Source organism: Oryzias melastigma, linkage group LG15 (genome assembly GCF_002922805.2).
Source record: "Oryzias melastigma strain HK-1 linkage group LG15, ASM292280v2, whole genome shotgun sequence".
NCBI lineage: Eukaryota > Metazoa > Chordata > Actinopteri > Beloniformes > Adrianichthyidae > Oryzias > Oryzias melastigma.
Genome location: NC_050526.1, coordinates 10,320,912 through 10,340,897, shown reverse-complemented (window position 1 = coordinate 10,340,897; position 19,986 = coordinate 10,320,912). Strand labels below are relative to the sequence as shown.

The window sequence follows — 19,986 nt, the reverse complement described above, 5'->3', positions numbered from 1 at the left end:
CTTTCCTTAACCCAGAACTGTAAGAGTGGAAGATAAAGAAAAGCATGTAAAACTGGTATTTTCTAAACATTTTCTGTTTCCTCTCTGGATCTTTTCTGCCAGACTTTCCTAACACGTTCATTTGTTTTGAACTTTGCTAGCTTGGAGCAAGATGTGGATGGATTCCCAACACGTAACTGAACAACTTGACATGCACCAAGAATGAGTCGGATGTGGTAGAGAGTATCCAGTAGTTTTTCAAAATAAAAAACGGTCGGATTATAAAAACATTGAAAAAAACGTAGGTCGTTTCTTTTTCTCTGCAGCCCAGTACCAACTGTTCCATGGACTGGTTCTGGTCCACAACCTGGAGACGACTGCTTTATGATACATGAAATTCAAACTGAGCTGCTTTTCACTGAAAGGTGAGCACGCTGCTGTCGACGGAAAAGCTGAGCTGTTTCTTCCCGTTCAAACTGACGCTGCTCAGCATGAACAGGTATGGGTAAAATGCTCAAAGGAAACCCACCAGATGGTTATGAGAACTGCAGCCAGCTGTGACTTTCACTCCTTGAGCTTTGACGACACTCGTTTGACAGGTATCATCGAGGTCCTCGTCATTGAAAAGCTCTTCTGTATCCATTCCAATAGCAGCACCCATGTCCAGGCCCAGCTTCTTCTGCAGAAGCTTCCTTTGTCGGGCAAGGCGTTCCTTAGGGTCCATTTCACCTGAAAATCAGAGCCAGCAGGACAGGAACTCAGAATTGCACTGTTGTTACCAAACAAGAATGAGCTGGAAAAACTGAAGTACTCTGCAGGAAGTAGAGAAAATTCAAAGGCTACAAATGAAAACAGGAAGACAACGATGATACAGAGATTGCCATTTCTAAAAGAGTGTGATGGAAAACAAAAGAGTTCAGAAAACAAAGAAGAAGCCGTTCCACTAATTCATCAATTAAACTGAGTAAATTGGATACATTCTCATTTTCATATAGACCAAAGTGGCTCTCCTCTTTTGGGTAGGATTCTCCATTTACTCATTCCCCACCACAAAAGATGTGCAAGTTAAACAGGAGTCATAAAAAAAAAAAAAACACCAAACTGCTGCTCTAATACTCCAGGAGGTAATTCTAAAAGGTCAGAACAAACCAGTTTTATCCTCTTGCAGCTCAAACTCTGCCCCTGCAGATCCCAGCAGGGACGCTCCATGTTTGAGTAAACGCGAGATGTCAAAGTGGTAAAAGCTGAGGCGGTCTGATGACGAGTCCTCTGGAGACACATCCTCACAAGGCTCTGGAAGAAACAGAGTTTTTTCAGATCACACTACCCACTTTAAACATATGAAAACGATCACTGAAATTGTTCACTTGGATGGAAATGAAAATATAGATATTGAAAAATAAAACCCACACTTTACCATTTGCTTAAAACAGTGTTTTTTTCTATCTTTTTAGCCAAGTTACACTTTTTTTATTGACAAAAATCCTTAAGGCACACCTGAAAATAAAAAATAGAAACTGTAGTCTGCATTAGTGATGTAGCACTAGACTAGGGGTCACAACCTTTCACAGTAAAAGAGTCAGTAGAAAAAAGAATTATTAACCAAGCATCTCTCAAAATGTGATTGTTTTTTTACGTTTGACAGAAGCTCAATTAACTTATTTTCAAAATAAAAGCTTCTCTGTGCCAAACAGGATCATCTCAGTGCAGCTAGTAACCAATGTTGTGCAGCATAGGATAATATGTTCTTTTAACTCATAAAAGATCAAACTTTTTACCAAAGTTTTGCTTTGTATATAAAATCTGTTCATTCTGGAGGTAGCTTTGAGTAGGGGTGTAACGGATCACAGATAATCCGTGATCTGTACAGAGTACAGATTGCTGGTTTTTTTTTTCTACTGATCCAAAATAGACCCGAACTGTGAGCCTAAAACCATGACCGATCCATTACACCCCTACATTGAGCAAACAAGATGTCTTCATGTCAAGAGGGATGTAAAAACCTAGAGTTTATCATTTATGTGCACCTCAGTCATCAATTTATACATTTAACTAAACTAAATGCATGCAAAAAAAAAAGAACGGTTTATACAAACATTTTTTTAAAAGACAGAACTGTTGAAGCCGAACAGCGATATAAAAAGTATAAAAACCAACTAACCAGTATTATGAGAACATGCAAAAAGACTATTATACAAAAATATCCAATACTAAAGGAATCTGGGAAGTATTGAACAATGTTATTAGAAAACACAAAGAGAAAACAAATTATCCAGACTCTTTAGTCAGCAGAAACGAAATATGCAACAATATTCAGGACATGAAGGAATTTAACGAATATTTTGTAAAAATAGGAACAAAGTTAGCCGACGAAATACATCATACAAATGACTCTGTAAAGGAAACAGCTGAACACCACATAAAGAGAAATCTAAACTCCATCTATTTGAGACCTGTAGAAGCAAAAGAAATTCTAGAAATCTTCAAACAATTCAAAAACAAAACATCTACAGACTGTAATGGAATGAATATGACAGTAGTAAAAAGGGTAATGGACGCCATTGTTGACCCATTAACCTACATCTGCAATTTATCCTTTCAAGCATGTACGTTTCCAGAGAAAATGGAAATAGCTAAAGTAATTCCATTATACAAATCAGGGGACAAACATCAACTCACGAATTACAGGCCAGTGTCCTTACTCTGACAATTTTCAAAAATACTGGAAAAGTATTCCTCACAAGGCTGGAAAATGTTGTTGAAAAACATAAGCTAATGTCCGATGATCAATACGGTTCCAGAAAAAACAGATCAACTTCCACGGCAATACCGCAATTAACAGAAGAAATTATAAACGGCACAGACAATAAGGAGTTCACAGTTGGAGTGTTCATCGATGTAAAAAAGGCTTTTGACACCATCGGTCACAACATTTTGGTAAAAAAGTTGGAGAGATGGAATACGAGGACTGGCATTAAATTGGTTAAACAGTTACATTAAAAACAGGCAGCAGTTCGTACAACTGGATCATTTAAAATCATCCCTGCTAAGTTTAAACTGCGGAGTTCCTCTAGGATCGATATTTGGTCCAAAGCTTTTCATACTATACATAAATGACATTCATATTGTATCTAGCAAATTTAAATACATCGTATATGCTGATGACACAAGTATAGTGTCCACAGGAAAAATCTCAAAGAAGTTATAAAAACTGTAAACACAGAATTAACCCTTCTGCTCTCCTTGGCTTGTTTACATTATAAGTGGGGTCATCTGGACCCCACAAGACAGTGCGCTGAACTTTTTTTTAATCATTGATTTTTGAGTTTCATTAATGTCCATTAATGTCCATGGCATAAAATCCTGTCCACCTTTGTCCACATTTGTCATGGAAGGAATCTCACATCAATATGTGGGTGGAGTCATCTGGACCCCAGAGAGAGCAGAAGGGTTAAGGAAACTAAAACAATGGTTTGATATTAATAAACTCTTACTCAGTGTCAACAAAACAAAATACATGATCTTTGGAAACTGTCACATTCCTGCAGATTTAGAAATCAAAGTTGTTATAGACAATCACGTGATAGAAAGAGTAACTGAAATCGAGTTTCTCTGAATCATCATGGACCACAAAATGAGCTGGAAACCACAAATAAAGCAAGTCAGAACCAAAATGGTCAAAGGCATTGCAGTGTTGGGAAAAACACGTCATTCAATTCAATTCAAATTTATATAGCCCAAAATCACAAAAGAATTTGCCTCATTGGGCTTCAAAATATGAACAATAGTTAAAAACTAAACAGACTAAATAAACTGCTTATCCCTGCCCTGAGACCCTCCCTCTCGGTAAGGAAAAACTCCTAAAAAAACCTGAGTTAGGAAAAAAGAAGAAACCTTAGTGATTCCCACATGAAGGAGAGATCCTATCCCAGGACGGACAGGAGATACCAGAACTGTTAAAGAAAGATTAGCTTCTACAACTACGTATCTAAAAGAGCTCATTCAGATAAAGCTGAGGGACGAGTGATACAGTCACTTATAAAGCACGCTTACTAATATACTCGTCAATAATATTACCATATTTACAGTACAGTGTTGAGGTTTGGGGAAATACTTATAAAACAAATTTACAATCTCTGTACATATTACAGAAAAAAGCTGTTGGAATAGTTCATGATGTGGATTATTGGACACATACAAACTCACTGTTTTTAAAGTCTGTTTTATTAAAACTATAGGAACTAGTGAAACTTAAAACAGCCCTCATTATGTTTAAAGCCAGAAACAACTTACTCCCATTAAACATACAACAATGTTCAAGGACATATGGAGGTTATGATTTAAGACAACAGCTGGATTTCAAAAAACAATGTACTCGTACAACACAAAAGAAAATGTGCCTATCATTTTGTGGAGTGGATTTATGGAATGGGTTGAACGAAGGTTTAAAACTAGGGCTGTCAGATTTGTCGCGTTAAAACGCATTAATCTGACGTGTGCTTGACGTCGACAATTTTTTTGACACATTAATCGCGGATTTTCTCATACGTGCCTTTCCATACCACGCAGGCGTCCCTCATCGCCCTCTAACTCACCGGCTGCTCTCACTAGATCACAGGCGGGTCTCCAACCACCGAGCTGCGAGCTAGAACCGGCCGCGCCAGGACGCGGAGAGCTCCTCCACCCTAACCCGGCTCCGGTTCGCGTCCAGTACCACGTCTGGTGGTACCGGCTCACGTCCGGCGCCGCGTCCCGAGAACGTTCCAAACAGCAAGCGCACCGGGGGACGTTTTAAATGTTCTGGAGGTTTAAGCGTGATCCAGCCCCAGCATAGCTGTCTGTCTGCCGGCATATTCATGGCGTGAGCTCCGCTGGACACGTCGCTGCATCGAGCTGCAGCCAGAGAACGCGGCGGCAGTAACAGACTGTCAAACTATCCACAGTGTATCCCGCTTTTCTCAGTCTTTAATGTTTTAAAAAACAAAAGTTAATTGGAAATGATAAATCTCTATTTCATTTATTACTGTAGTTCAGCAGAGGAGGAAAAGATTTGGTCCTGACAAAAAATGAACATGAAAGTGTTATGGAAATGTTATTTTTGATGTTTTTTATTTTACTGAACGTTGATTGAAGTTTTGAATTTAAAATGCCCTTCACTTGCACTTGGGCTTTTGTTAGGCATTTTATGTTACAGCCTTTTATTGTTAAGAAAGTTTATCTCAATACAATGTTACAAAATAAAGTAGTTCTGATGAAAACTATTAATTTTACCATTCTCGTTTTCATAATTAATGCACAACTGCTAAATTCCACAAAGCACACTTTTTTTCCTTAAAAAAAAAGGTCACATATTAATTTGCAATTAATCGCGAGTTAACTATGGACAAAATGTGATTAAAAATTTTAATCGCCTGACAGCTCTATTTAAAACAAAGCAAAAGTTTAGTCATTTAGAAAAACATACAAACTATCACTGCTGAATCTTTACGAGGACTGATATGATCATTATAAACATGCACAAATGTCATTGTACATATGTTTTAATCAAAAGAAATTTGAAGTGTTTGGAGAAAAAAAAAAATGTAAACAGATAACGTTAAAAAAAAAAAAACGTGTAAAAAGGGATGGGACCACACAAGAATTCTTCTACTCGCTCTTTTTCAAACACAATGTTTGCTTTACTTGTGTATTTGTATTTTTAATTCTTATATTTGTATTTTTAAATTCTTATGTTTATTTACATTTTGTGTTTGAAAATAAAATAATACATACATGCTAATTAAGTAATCCTTACTTTAAAGAATGACCATTTTATTTTTCTTTTATTTATGTTTTTGTTCTTTTCTCCTCTTTGTCCTCAGCAGTCTTACTCTGCTGGGTTTTGTTATTTTTGTTTGGGGTTGGATCTTGGTAGTCTTAGTTTGCAGGATTTTTAATTTTATTAAACTGATAAATAGTCTATCCTCTCCCATCATAGTTCAGACAGAATAAAAAGTCAAGTTATTATTCTTGATTGCTTGAAATAAACCATTTATTTCATTCATTCATTCATGTTCTATGTGGTTCTCGGTCAGTGTTTCGGATAGTGTGTGGGAGAACGGGCCAAATGTGGAGGCAGGCCTGATCCGGCCGGCGGGCCGTAGTTGGGACCCCTGGTTTAGATCATTAAGGAGAAATTAAATACTTTCCCACAGCACACCTGACCATCTCTTAGCATGCTGTGGAACCCTGGTTGAAGAACACTGGTTTGAAGTCTCACTCCGTTCATCTTTTGATTTATTTTCAAGTGTTCCCATTGGCCTTAATTATGATTATCTGTTTTAGCCAAAATTTACAAAATGTGATGTTTTCCCAAGACATAATTCATTAGAAATTCCCCTTTGAGTTGTGGGCAAGACTGTTAGTGCAATGTAAACTCGCCCCCACTTCCCGTCATCCATCTTTTTACCAGTTCTCCTGCTAGCTTACAGCCCTTCTCACCTCCAACCTAACATTAGCGGGGGCAACAAAAATGACAGCAATATTGGAGCTTTCCCGCCATACAGAACTTTAAGTACCTAAATCACATGAAAATAACCAAGTATTTTGCAACAGCACATTGGAATTTGTCTTAAACTCAAACTGATATACTCATTTTCAGAATAAAAAATGTGAGAGCAACAGTCATAGTGCAATAAACTGAATAGAAATACAAATGTGTTTTAATCAAGTGAAATACCTTCCTTTGGCTTTGGAGTTGGATTCCACCCAGGAATGTTCTTTACAATGGCCTCCACAGCCTGGCCTGCAGCTATTCGAGTGTCCCAGTTGGGGCTTCGTAGGTACGTTAGGACCTAACAATGATCATATTTTGTTTCAGTTTTAGCAAAGACATGTAAACATTTGCAAACCTGATTTTGATGTGAACAAGTTAGTAAGAGATCATGAAAATATTGTTTGATGTGAGGCATGCATGCACCTTTGCCAGAAGATTATTGAGTTCATGTGGGTGGAGTTTGACTACTTCTCCTAGTTGCTGGGCTGCTGCTTTCCTGGTAACTGGTGTTGTTCCGGTGTCGAGCAGTATAAACAACCGGTCAAGTCTGCACAAGGAGTAGAGAGGAGAAACAGGTTTATAAAAACACCCACAGTGCAAAACAACCAAATCAATTCAAACATTCAGAGCGTTGATGCTGGAGGTCATTGGAGTGTTAGGAGACTTTCATCAGAGGCTCATTAAGGCCAGTCTCTGCATCCCTGTCTTTACTGTGTGAAGATGGCTTTATGCCCAGGGCCTGATGGGACCAATATGTACAAATATAACTAATAAGAACATTAAAATATGATGTTAAATTAAAACCGTTTGCACTGAGCTCGTCCAGTCAGGAGTGAGAATCAGTGCTTTGCCCACATGTAAACGGTCCCTGTCTGCTGTTTGTGAACTGCTCTCCCTGGACAGGATTTCAGTCCCAATGCTAGGCAGACTGAACTCCAAAAGATGAGCCAACTCCAACGTAACATTCACATCTGGAGTAAACTTGTTTCTACCGGTCCTACCGATGGGACAGCTGTTTCCCAGCAACAGATATGAAAAGTTGTGGCTGGCAGTTTCCCAGCATGAAGCAGTGACCATCCCAGCGGCTTTCAGTCAAAAGAAGCTAGCGCATGAGCTAACAGTTCCAGAAACTTGGTGCCGGCGCAGCTCACCTCGACACAGCCATAGTCACTTTCTACGAGCACGCTCGCGTCTCACGCTCAGCATTCAGTGCGTCCTCCTGGGCACCTCAAGGTTCCGCTGTGAGGCAAAGACACAACGGCGGGGATCAACTAGTTAGCAGCTACTGCTAGTTAGCCGAGGCCCGGCCGGACAGTGCGCTCGAGACAATCCGAACTCTGGCGAACGAAGACCGCGAGCTCACAGCCGGTTCATGTCCTCAAAGTTCTCCCTGTTCGTCCTCTACTCTCTTAAACCAGGAAATGTCGCCGGAAACCATTCAAACACAGCTTAGTTTACCCCTCAGAAGTCTTTGCTGATAAATATTTCAACCTAATAAGAATTAAAGCCCTTTTTTGTTCCACGTAGAGGGCGATCCAGAAGACTGTTTTTATATGAGGAGCCATCTTGCATTTATTCCTTCCTCCACAGCAGGTACTCGGTGATTGGCTGACAGTGATGTAAAGGACCAATCAGAAGGCGGGTTATAAAGCGGAAACGACACGATGAGGAACCCCCTTTCCCGTTTACCTTCCTTTTAACATTTGAATTGTTTTTTTTTCATTTAGTCTGCATTTTCATTAACTTTACATTTAGCTAATAGCTACAGCACATGAATTTAACTACAAAATGAACATTTGTAGATGTTTATCATTCCTTAACAATATCAAATTCAACTTTATTTGTATAACACTTTTCCTGTTACAAATAATTTCAAAGTGCTTTCCACAGTAGCCTAAAATAAATAATAGTGAGATGTTTTTAAAAAACCAGTTAAATTAGCAATAATATTTTTTTGATAAAAGCACATAAAAATCCAACATACAAACCCCCATCAAATGCAATAAATTAAATTGAATAAATTATTCGTAAAATTTAGGAAATCAAATTAAAGCTCAAAATTATAACATGCAAAAACTATGTAAAACATCTTTGAAAGATGAGTTTTAAGCTTTTTTCTTAAAGACCTCCACAGGATGAAGCACTCACATCCTCAGGATGTCCACAGTGTTGAAATGAGACCTTGCTGTGTTTTTAGTTCTGACTTTTGGGAACACCAGCAGACCTGTACCTTAAACTCATTAAGTTTTTTACAAACCTAAATGTGTTTGTGAAAACTTACTTTTGATTTTACAGGGACATTTAAAGGGATTTTAACAGCATCTGCAAAAATTGATCACAAGGTACAAAGTCTTGAATCCTGAGCTGACCACAGCCCTGAATATTTGTACTCTGCTAGCTAACCTCGATATTAAAGGAATAAACGGACAGTTATAATGTTAATACAATATTAATGAAAATATAAATACTAATAGTAAGAAGAAGGAAAGAGATTGTTGTTACCACATGGACCTTCACTGACTACTACCACTACTACTACTGCTACTAGTGCGGTATTATTAATTATTATTGTATTGTTAATTAATGTGTACAAATTGGTATAATTTCCTTTGTATTATGTGCAGGATCAGAGAGTACAATTACCATTACTGTATTCTAGTCCATCTTATGTAATTAAAGGGATCTTTTAATAGTGCAACCACGTGGCCAACTGTAGCTGCTGCCAGCTTGACTGTTTTTCTCACAAAGCTCTGAACAGCGGCCACCTTTTAATTTCCAATTGCAGATTGACACTCATCAACTGGCTAACCTTTAGACAGAAATAGAGTAGCAACAACTCTGAAACAGCCGTGTCAACCTGCAGGTAATCAGTTTAAAGTTGAGTTAAAGATATCAGCAGCGTTGATTTAGGCAAAGCTTCTTTTGCATTCAGATTTAACCTGACTGTGTTTAACTTCATAAAGGATTAAGGCAGATCACTGCTCAGGGCATTACAAAACTACCTTAAACCCCATCGTTACAGAATTATTGTTAATCATCATTGTAGGTTGAGAGAACAGAGCAATACTAATGTGTGTGGAAAAGGATTTTGGAAACAAAAAGTCATGACTTCGTGTCTGAAACACTGCTGCGATTACAGCTCTTCATACGTGACAGTGCGTGGCTTCAGGAGGCTTGTGTGATCCAGTGTTTGCAGACAAGAGATTCAATGTTTTTATTTGCTTCTTGTGGAAGGTCCAGGGGCCCATTTCAAGAAGCAGGTTCAACAAATCTAGAGTTGAAACCTGAACTCCGACTCACTGGACTCAAAATTCTCAAACTTGGAGTTTTCGGTGTCAGAACAGCTGAAAAAGTTTGATTCAATCAACTTGAGGTTGTTAGAACCAGAATCAGGTGTGAGCGTTGCAACCATTAACAGCCCTGATAAATGGAGCAAAGACAGCAGGATTCACCATGGCAACGGGGACAAACACCTGAGTTTCATCAGAGAGAGAATATCTGCAGAGTTAATGCGTACGTCTACATTTGCATCATTTTAAATAATGAATAAATAATAATGCCAAGAAGACTATTTTGTCACTTGGAAGGAATGGTTTTTGATCTGTTAATAAATTAAACAGTAATCTTTGTATGAATGACCGTTTTCCTTAACCCCCACCACAACCCACCCATCACATATCTCACTGTAAAAAGAAACACTGTTGCTGCCTGGAATATGTTAAAATAAGCACTTATTTAATTTAATTCTCAAGACTTAAAAAATATTTGCAGAAAAGTTTTATTAGCATAAAAATACTTTCCATAACCAGAATTCAAGCTCGGGTCCCAGCAGGGGGAATCAGCGTTGCTGACAACTGAGCTAACATTTGTTACATGTGAAGCACAGTAGATGAGTTGAGACGCCTTCCCGGTGTTTGACATCCCATAATTTCAATTGTTAAGGGTTTAAAATAAGGAAAAGAAAACTGTATTTTTTAATAGCGAGTCCCTGGAAAAACTCACTATTTATAATATCGCTGAAATAAAAATGAATTGGGAAACTGCAGTCAGTCGACTCGTGTCCTCCAAATCCTCTACCGACGTAAATAACATTTCCTTAATTTCAATGTCATTCTGGTTTCTGAGTGGTGGAAACGTGATGTCTCTAATGTGAATGTTCTCTAAATGTTAATGATGAACTCATATTTGAACATCCTTCACTTTAAAAAGGGGCGGAGACCGCAGAGAACTCTAAGTTTCCTGAAGAAAACCTGCTACCGACCAGGTTTCGTTCACAGACTCAGTTACCATAGTGATTGATTCTGAGTTCATCTTAACCCGCTTCTTGGAACGGGCTTGGTTTCGCCCACTTTCCCGGGTTTGAGTTATCCCTCTTTCTGGAACCGAAAACTCAGAGTTTTCTTGAATTTGGAGTTCACAAACTCAGAGTTTCAATAAAACCTGCTTCTTGACATGGCCGCTGGAGCCCTTAAGTAAGCCCATGGGATTGTAATGAATCTCCTTGGCTGTTATAAACTGTTCATTCAGCATGGTTTCCCCTTGCTTGCCCCCTCATGTGTCTGAAACTCCTGGCTAATGCCGCCAGGTTTAGAGGGGGGAGGGAAGGCTTCTTGTTGTGAGGATGTGGGGTACGGTTCATTGTGTCCAGGTGGAACAGTGAGGACCGTGACTGCTTCCTGCTCTTAAGGTGCAATGTTTCCAGCAGGTTTGAGCCGTCAAGGCTGAGCTACCTGCGTGCCTGTTTGTTTGACCCTGGCTTAGTGTGAGTCTGAGGATCAACATGGCAGGTGTTCTCATGCTGTCTGTGGGCTTTAGGCCATTGATAGTTTAGTCAACTTTTAAATCATGGTCGGGTCGACGATGCAAATTGTTGTGGTGGGTTGTAGCAGTATGAAATGGGTCCACCTGCTAAACAGTGGTAGTTCACTTTCGACTTATCCCTTTCGGGGTCGCCACAGCGTAACAGCACCACTGTTTGGCATCAGTGATTTGGCAGAGTTTTTACGCCGGATGCCCTTCCTGACACAACCCTGTACTTGAGGGGCACAGGGACCCAGTTAGGCAGCAGCATCAAGGGTCTTGCCTAAGGACCCAATCTGGGTGGGGATCAGTGGACAACCCTAGGAATCGAACCCAGGGCTCCTGCGTGTCAGCCCTTCACCTAGCACACTGAGCCACCCAGCCGCTACGGTTCACCTGCTACACAGGTGGTGGTAATTATGCTGATTGCCCAAAGCGTTTAGTGCAGCCTATAAAAGCAGAGTTTCTTTGTGCCTGCCACACTGGACTCTGGAGAGGGGATGCTGCACTGTGCTGCAGGTTCTGGGCCCATGCAGTTGCCACTTGAAACGTGGTGAATGGACCTGTAGCATAAGGGTTTCCTGTCCACTGCACCTGAAGAACATGGGATTGTTCAGGAAGCCCAGACAGTAGGTTTGGCCCTCCACCCTGTGCTGCTCTGATTCCCCTGCCTGTCCTTCAGGGTCGGTCCGTGAGCCCCTGCTGCTTTGCCTTGCTTTCCTTCACCCTGCCTTGCTTGGCTTTTTACTCCATGCCAACTGATTTAATTATAATTGCTCTTGTTTTTATCTGGTTGTGACTGGTGCCTGATTGCTGCCCTGACTGTCCTCTGTGCTCCAGCCTCTCACCCATTTTACCTCTTCGGGCCGCCCTCTGCACGGACGGCAGGAGGGGGGACTGACTACTTTGTGTCTGGCTGCTTGTGTCTAGCTTTATTTGTAAATGACTGTTCATAAAGAAATGTCACCAATGCTGGGCATTTTTTGAGGTTGCATTAAAATTTCACTTCATGAAATGAGGAAAAACAACTGCTTAAATGGTTCATTTTACTGCTTTTGACTGAAAGTTCATATTTAAAAATATGACATCTTCAAAAGCACAGGTTTTTGTGTTGCAACAATCATAAATGATCACAAGAACTGACTGTTTGTGCAACATAAATCTGAACAATTTAAGGTTATGTCAGTGAGCCCTGATAGGAAGTTTTATACTCCAGAGAGCTCAGAAGGAAAAATTCCTCAGTCTCTCTAACCACCATGAAAACATTTTAAAAGGTTCATATCTGAATGTTTTGATGTGCTTCTCAACTTTGAGTCTGTAAAGTTCTCCACTGCAGCAGTCTATCAATCTCTAAAACATCTTTAGACCACAACAGAGAATGACCATCTGGTGTTAAAGGGTTAAAATAAATCCCAGTTTGCCAAAAGGATGAAAAATATATTTCAAAACGTTAGCATGTACTGCCCTCTGCTGTCTTGTCAACAGAGCACCACCATTTTTTTGTCACATCAATGGTACTTCCTGTGTGGAACGCCAGGAGGAGGGGCCTCAGTCCAATACATACACTTGCAACTTCAGTTCTCATACTTCATCAATCTGGAATAATGTGTTCTGTTCAAAAGAAAATGGATAAAGGTATATGAACAATAGTTCAACTGAACAGCGATGACACACTTCTTAATCACACAGAATTTACAATCAAGTATCAGATTCCACATCTACAGAAAATTTAAGTCATTATGGAAATTTCTCCAGATCTAATTCAACTGATTAAAGCAAGTGTGCAACATTCCTTGATTTCTGCATTAGCTCCCATCCTTGCCAATTATTAATGTTCGTGTCAGTTATAAATCACAATAATAAACTTTTAAAAGCATCCTTGACAAAAAAACTATTCCCTAGAAAAACTATCTCCCCATCTTTTTCATAAAATGATAAATTTCTTTTAATTTTCCCTTCTGCCAAAAATGAAACACAAACCATCAACAGTATTTGTCCCGGTAAGCAATTTTTACATTTAAGGTTTAATAGTCAAGATAATATATGTCAAATGCATAAAAAGGATTTAGAAACCCATAAGCATCTTTTTTTGGGCTGGGTTGATATAATCCATCAATCGATTTGAATCAATAATCCATCCATCCATCCATTTTCTTGACCGCTGTGTCCCTTTCGGGGTCGCGGGGGTGCTGGAGCCTATCCCGGCTACTGAAGGGCGAAGGCAGGGTACACCCTGGACAGGTCGCCAGTCTGTCGCAGGGCTGAATCAATAATCAATTCATAAAAATATAGATTTGTTTAGCACATAAAGCTAAAGTCTGCTAGCGTGATGCTAATGTTTCATGGGATATCCCATAGGATGGCTAACGCTAACACACGGTCAACATAAACATTCATTGTTGACTATGGCCCAATCTGAATTCTTTCCTTCTCACTCCCTTTCCTTCTTCAGACTCTTGACAATCGAATTGAATTGTTTCTGGAAACTATTATCGATACTCAGCCCCAGTCTTTTTTATGATCATAATGTGTTTAGCAATTTTTGGGGAGATTTATACGCATGGTTTTCAACAAACAATACAATTCCATTCTTTTTGTATTCTAATATTCAATTTGGTTGTATTGACAAAGAAAAGAACAGTTTTGTTAGTTTTGGTCATTTTGCTATTCAAAAATGTCAATTTTTGAAAGAGAGCCCAATTTATTTATTTTTTAATAAGTTTCATTTTTTTCTGTAAATCTTAAAAAAAAAAAGATATGAATGCCGCGAAACTTGTAAGTCAGTTTACCTGGACTGATAGTATTTTTACCTACCCTTGATTGATGGATATATAGTTGGGATCATTTATGTATTGATGCCTTCCAATTTAATTTAAATTTGAGTACAGTTAGAAATGTTTTCCTTTTTTATTTGTATCGACATGTTTCATACAATGTTATTCTATGTTGTTAATTTGGTTTCTGCAATTTTTTTTTTAGTTTTTCTTTTCTTCTTTTACTAATCCTTACATGTAATATATTTTGTCTTCACATGTATAATATCATGTTTTATGATGTCTACAACCTGCTGTCAATAAAAAGACGTAAAAAAAACTCAGTTCAATAGTTATTTCTGTCATTTTATTTGTCAGAATAACCATTCTTGCTCTGATACATTGTTCTTAGCATGTTCTTTATAATCTTAATTTTTTTAAAGGTAATTTTTCTTTATCCCCAGTTCTTCAAGTTATAAACTGACCAATCAGATGCCTCAGTAAATCACTTTGTTCCGCTGGCCCCGCCTCCAATGTTTGATTGACAGCTTCTCCCGAGCCACTTTCAATGAGAGGTGTGGCCTTTGATCAAGCCGGAACAAGCTGTGATGGATGCATGGATGGTTAGACTCAGACCACACTGACTGATCACAATATAATTTAAATAACATTAAATTTGAATGGTAAAAAAGCAAGAAATAAAGGTTACTGGAAATTCAACACCAATTTACTCAATAACAAAGAATATTGTTCTTCAATTAAAAAAATAATTTCAGATATTGAAAACGATAGACAGTTTTTGCAATAAGTGGGAATATATTAAATTAAAAATTAGAGAACTTTCTATCAAAACTAGTAAAAAGTTAAACAGAAAAACAAAAAGAGGAAAGAAAATTGCTTTATGAAATTAGTCAGTATTGTAGTAAATCTGACATGACACCTGATGATAAAAAAAAACTTTTGGTCTTACAGTCTAAACTAGATGACATCTTGGTGATAATATCTCAATGAGCTTTTGTACGATCAAGAGCAAAATGGATAGAGGAAGGAGAAAAAATACAACCTACTTTAGTAAACTACAGAAAAGAAGACAAAGCAATAACAAGTTTGTTATTTCAAGGAAAAGAGTGTAAAGATAGCAAAATGATTGAAAAGTAATCTTTACGCATCAGTTCATTCCCCTTCTGAGTGTAGTTTTTTTCTAAACCAAATTTCTGATTTCATTCCCATTATAGATCATTCGTTCAGAGAATTCTGTGATTCAGACTTAGACATTGAAGAACTAGATGCAGCTGCCAGGAAACTTCCATTAAAGAAAGCTCCTGGTACTGATGGGCTCACGGGGAACTTTCATAAACATTTTTGGGAAGAGATTAGAAAGTTACTCTTTAAAGCAATTCTGGAATGTATAGAAAATCAACAATTTATGCCCACCATGAAGCAAGGTCTTATAACTTTAATTCCTAAACAAAACAAAGACAAAAGACTTTTGGATCATTTGCGGCCTATCACGCTCCTAAACACAGATTATAAATTACTTTCTGGATGTATTGCAGCTAGATTAAAAGAGTCTGTTCAAAATTATTGATGAGACTCAATCGGGTTTTTTAGGAGGTAGATCAGATCACAATAACATGTGCTTGGTTTTAGGTTTGGTTTGGTTGAAGGAATTATCAATTGATGGATGTATCCTTTTTCTTGATTTTTATAAGGCCTTTGATTAGGTTGAACATCCATTTATTATGAGTACTTTAAAACACTTTGGATTTGGCCCAAAACTGATTAATTTAATAAGTATATAATATAAAGACATTAACAACAGTGTGGTTTTGGAACAAGATTTAATGTCAATAGAGGCATCAGGCAGGGCTGCAACAGCTCCCCCTTACAAGCCAATTTGCTGATGATACTACTTTTTAAAAAAAATAAATAAAAACCAACTTCCAAAAGTTTTAGTTTTGAAGCATCCGGTCTGAAATTGAATATTGATAAATGTGAATTACTTTCTTTTCATGACCAAGCAGAACAATCTATCTGTAACATTGCTGTAAAAAGACAAGTCAAATATTTAGGTATTGTCATTTTTAAAGACAAAGACGAAATAAAATATTGATGAAAATCTAGTTAAATGTAAAACAATTCTCAACTCCTGGTTACAGAGGGACATAACTGTGTTTGGAAGAGTTCTCTTATCAAAGACAGAAAGCTTATCCAGACTCATAGACCCGGTCCTTCCACTTGAGATTTCTGATAAACTAATCAAATATATTAACACTATTCGTTTCAGTTTCATCTGGAAAAATAAACGTCACTATATTAGAAGAGCTGACATCATCAAGGACATTAAGGAGGGAGGTTTAAACACTATAGGCTTTTCAGTTATGAATGGGGTTCTTAAACTAAGATGGTTGAGTTCATTTATTTCAAACAAAAGCTCTCTTTGGTTTACTGTTCCCAGGGCTGTTTGAAGATAGGAGTGGATTTCATTTTACATTGTGACTTTGATATTGATAAACTGCCTGTGAAATTATCACATCACCATAAACAAGTTTTTCTTTATTGGTCTTTAATTTTCAAACACAATTTCTCCCCACAATTCACCTATATGGAATAACAGATACTGTGACAGACTGGAGACCTGTCCAGGTGAACCCCGCCTTCGCCCTTCAGTAGCCGGGATAGGCTCCAGCACCCCCGCGACCCCGAAAGGGAAGAAGCGGACAAGAAGATGGGTGGATGGAATAACAGATATATTTTGTTTAGGCGAAAGTCTTTGTTTTTACAAAATTGGTTGGAAAAAGGAATTTGGGCTATCTCTCACCTAACGGACGAACAAGGTAATTATCTTGATCATGAGACTCTTTGTGCAAAATATGATTTGATGTGCCCATTAAAAGAATTTAATAAAATAATTAAATCCATTCCAATTCCCACTAAAACTCTTGCTCAGCAAATGAGTCCACTCTGTGAGGAAGGTTTATGTTTAGGCGACAAAAAATTAACAAACACATTTTTTCGAAACATTTGAAATAATTTATACTTCCCTTCCCCAATAAAAAGAAAATATATTTTGCAAAACTATAGCACCACAGAAGCTAAAAAGATACGAACATTATATGGAGCATATCCTGTCCATCACAAAGCTAAAGAAGTGACCTTTAAGATATTGAACAATATCCCCTTCCAATCATTTTTTACATTCTCGCTTTAACTGGGACACTGATCTTTGTGTGTTTTGTGGAAATGATGTAGAACGTGTGGAACATCTTTTCTTTGATTGTGTGCATGTTAAAGTGTTTTGGTCTTTTTTCATAATTGGCTGAAAGCAAAAAAATTAACACAAACCCTTTACTTGGAATGATATTAAAATACGATTACTGTTAACGGGTAAAAACATGGACTTTCTGGTTAACATATTGATTGTTATTTCAAAACATTTCATACATAATTGTAAATTAAGGTGAAGCCTCACATTAATGGATTTTTGAACTCTGTTAAACTATTTCCAAAATCCTTACATTACATGAAACACAAGAATGCCCAAACATTATCTAATTTGTTTGATTTATTTAAGCTCTTGACATAGTGTTGGTATTTTACTTTATTTATTATTTATTTTATATTTCTTGTACATTTGTGATTCTGTTTTCACGTTTACCTTCTCCTGCCTTTGTCTCAGTCTTGCTGATGTTATCTACAGATGCCATGATTGTTTGTGAATTTCTCGAATTAAAAAAAAGAAAAAAGTTAGACTCAGACCGACTCGAACTAATTGCTGTCGAGGAGCCGCAATCAGTTGCAATATGGTGGTAGACGTATCAGGAAGTGACGGAGAAAACTCTGGCCCAATTTCACGGGGGCTGGAGGTAATGCATTTCCTATGGAGGACCTCAATGCTTGTTGTGTCCAGTTCGTACTTATACAGTCAATGAGTCCAACACGTATGGTGTAAACCCATGTGTTAGGATGCTGAAATTTTGAGCAAGAACATTTTAGTCATTTTATTCAGTGAACTCAAGGAAGTCTCGAACCTGGTAACATTTCTGTCAAAATGCTTAAAAAATAAATAAATAAACCTCTGTCAGTGACTTTCAGGAAAATGCTAGTTCTGCTCTGACTAACAGGCAAACTCTGGGACTAACTTCCCTTCACAAGACCCCTGGCCTTTTTGGTGAAGGTAAAACCAGTTCGGTCGGCATCTGAACCAGTTTGCTAACCTTGCTTTCTTACTGCCAAAACTGGTCTGTCATCTTTCAGCCCTGGGTGGGTCCAAAACATGCAGCTGAGGTCTTAAGACTGCTACTGTAACTAGAGGGGGGGGAGGGGGGCATGCTGGCTTGTGCATGGACAGAAAAGACATGTTCTGTATATTATTGCATAGATCACATAATTTAACCTAAATTAACATTGTACCACTTTAAGTTTACTCAAATGACACAAAGATTCTAGAACTACTTTCGTCATTTTTAAGCCATTTCACCAGTTTATTAGTATTATATTGTGTGTGTTTGAAAAAAAAAATCGATTTAAGAGGATTCATCCATCTCCAGAACCCACTTTATCCCTTCTGGGGTGACGGGTTGCTGGAGCCAACCCAGCTACTGTTGGGTGAAGGCAGGGTACTCCCAGAACGGGTCACAGGTCTGTTAAAGGACCACACAACCAAACAAATCTAGAGGCTTTTTTGATCATTTTGCTATGAGGCACGCAATTTAAATCATACCTGATATGTTTTGATGGACACGTTCCGACTCCGTTAAAACATATCAGGTATAACTTAAATTGCGTGTCTGATTACAAAATAATCAAAACATTTATGTACACAAACACTATGAACCTTGTTGGATTAAATCTAGAGGCTCGTTAGAACCACCAGAGTTCCTGAAGAAAACCCACACATGCACGAGGAGAACATGCAGACCCACATAGAAATACATTTCTGCAAAATGATCGCCATTAACTTGTTTTTGCTAAATATTTAGCTATACTTATACGGACAGATTAGTTATTGTTCATACAACTAATTGCCTTCATTTTGTTGCTTGCGTCATTCCACTTGACAAACATGTTAAACACTTTGTGCGTCCATTCTGAAAATATTCTAAGATGGCAAAAAGCGTAGAAGAAATTGTATTATAGAGAGCCACCAATGATGTCCCAGACGAGGAGGGAGAATTGCAATGTGTGCAGCAACCAGAAAACACTGTCCACACCCATACTGTCCATCTTGGTTCATACAACACCTGTTGACCTTTTTAGATACTCTTCGTAGGGACGATCCCTGAGAATGAAATGGATGAGGCTGGTAACAACCTGATGAAGTATGCAGTAGTTTGAGATATTGTAAGCTTTCACCTCTGCTACAGTCAGGCAGTGGTCTGCAGAACATGACAGGATGCTTGTGGAGAATCCTCCCTACTCTCCATTTCTAAATCCCATTGAAGAGTTTTTCTCTTCCTGGCGCTCGTGTCAAGAAGCAGGTTAGACAAATTCAGAGTTGAAACCTGAACTCAGAGTTCTCTGACTCACAGTTTGTAAACTTAGAGTTTTGGATTTCAGAACAGCTGAAAAGAGTTGATTGAGTCAACTCTGAGTAGTTGGAGTGAGAATCAGGTGCGAGCGTCGCGACCATTAAAAGCCCTGATCAATGGAGCAAAGACAGCACGATTCACCATGGCAACGGGAACAAACACTTTTAGGGCTTCATACTTCCGGTAACAGAAACTGATGTTTTCCTATAAGTATATGCGACTACCAGCACATTTTCTACAAAAAGATCAACACATCTGCAGCGATAAAACAGAGAGAATATCTGCAGAGTTAATGCGAACGTCTACAATTGAATCATTTCAATTCAGGAGAAGAACTAAATGATGTCAGGAAGGTCATGTTGTCACTAGTTAAGTAAGGAATGATTTT

General features: G+C 38.2%; 2 protein-coding genes across 2 annotated transcripts in view; one reads left to right on the top strand and one right to left on the bottom strand.

Annotated features, from left to right (window-relative positions):
* Positions 1-8,090, bottom strand: part of btaf1 (BTAF1 RNA polymerase II, B-TFIID transcription factor-associated) — a 28,374-nt gene extending 20,284 nt beyond the window's left edge. Inside the window, exons 1-5 of the mRNA XM_024264895.2 lie at positions 7,666-8,090; positions 6,938-7,061; positions 6,698-6,812; positions 1,129-1,272; positions 509-708 (exon numbers count right to left, since the gene is read on the bottom strand). Coding sequence (XP_024120663.1) covers positions 509-708; positions 1,129-1,272; positions 6,698-6,812; positions 6,938-7,061; positions 7,666-7,679 — 597 coding nt within the window. The 5' untranslated portion in view covers positions 7,680-8,090. The remainder of the gene's footprint in view (positions 1-508; positions 709-1,128; positions 1,273-6,697; positions 6,813-6,937; positions 7,062-7,665) is intronic.
* The window catches only part of LOC112161900 (cadherin 11, type 2, OB-cadherin (osteoblast)), a 264,903-nt gene that overhangs the window by 113,801 nt on the left and 131,116 nt on the right, over positions 1-19,986 (top strand). The window lies entirely within an intron of this gene.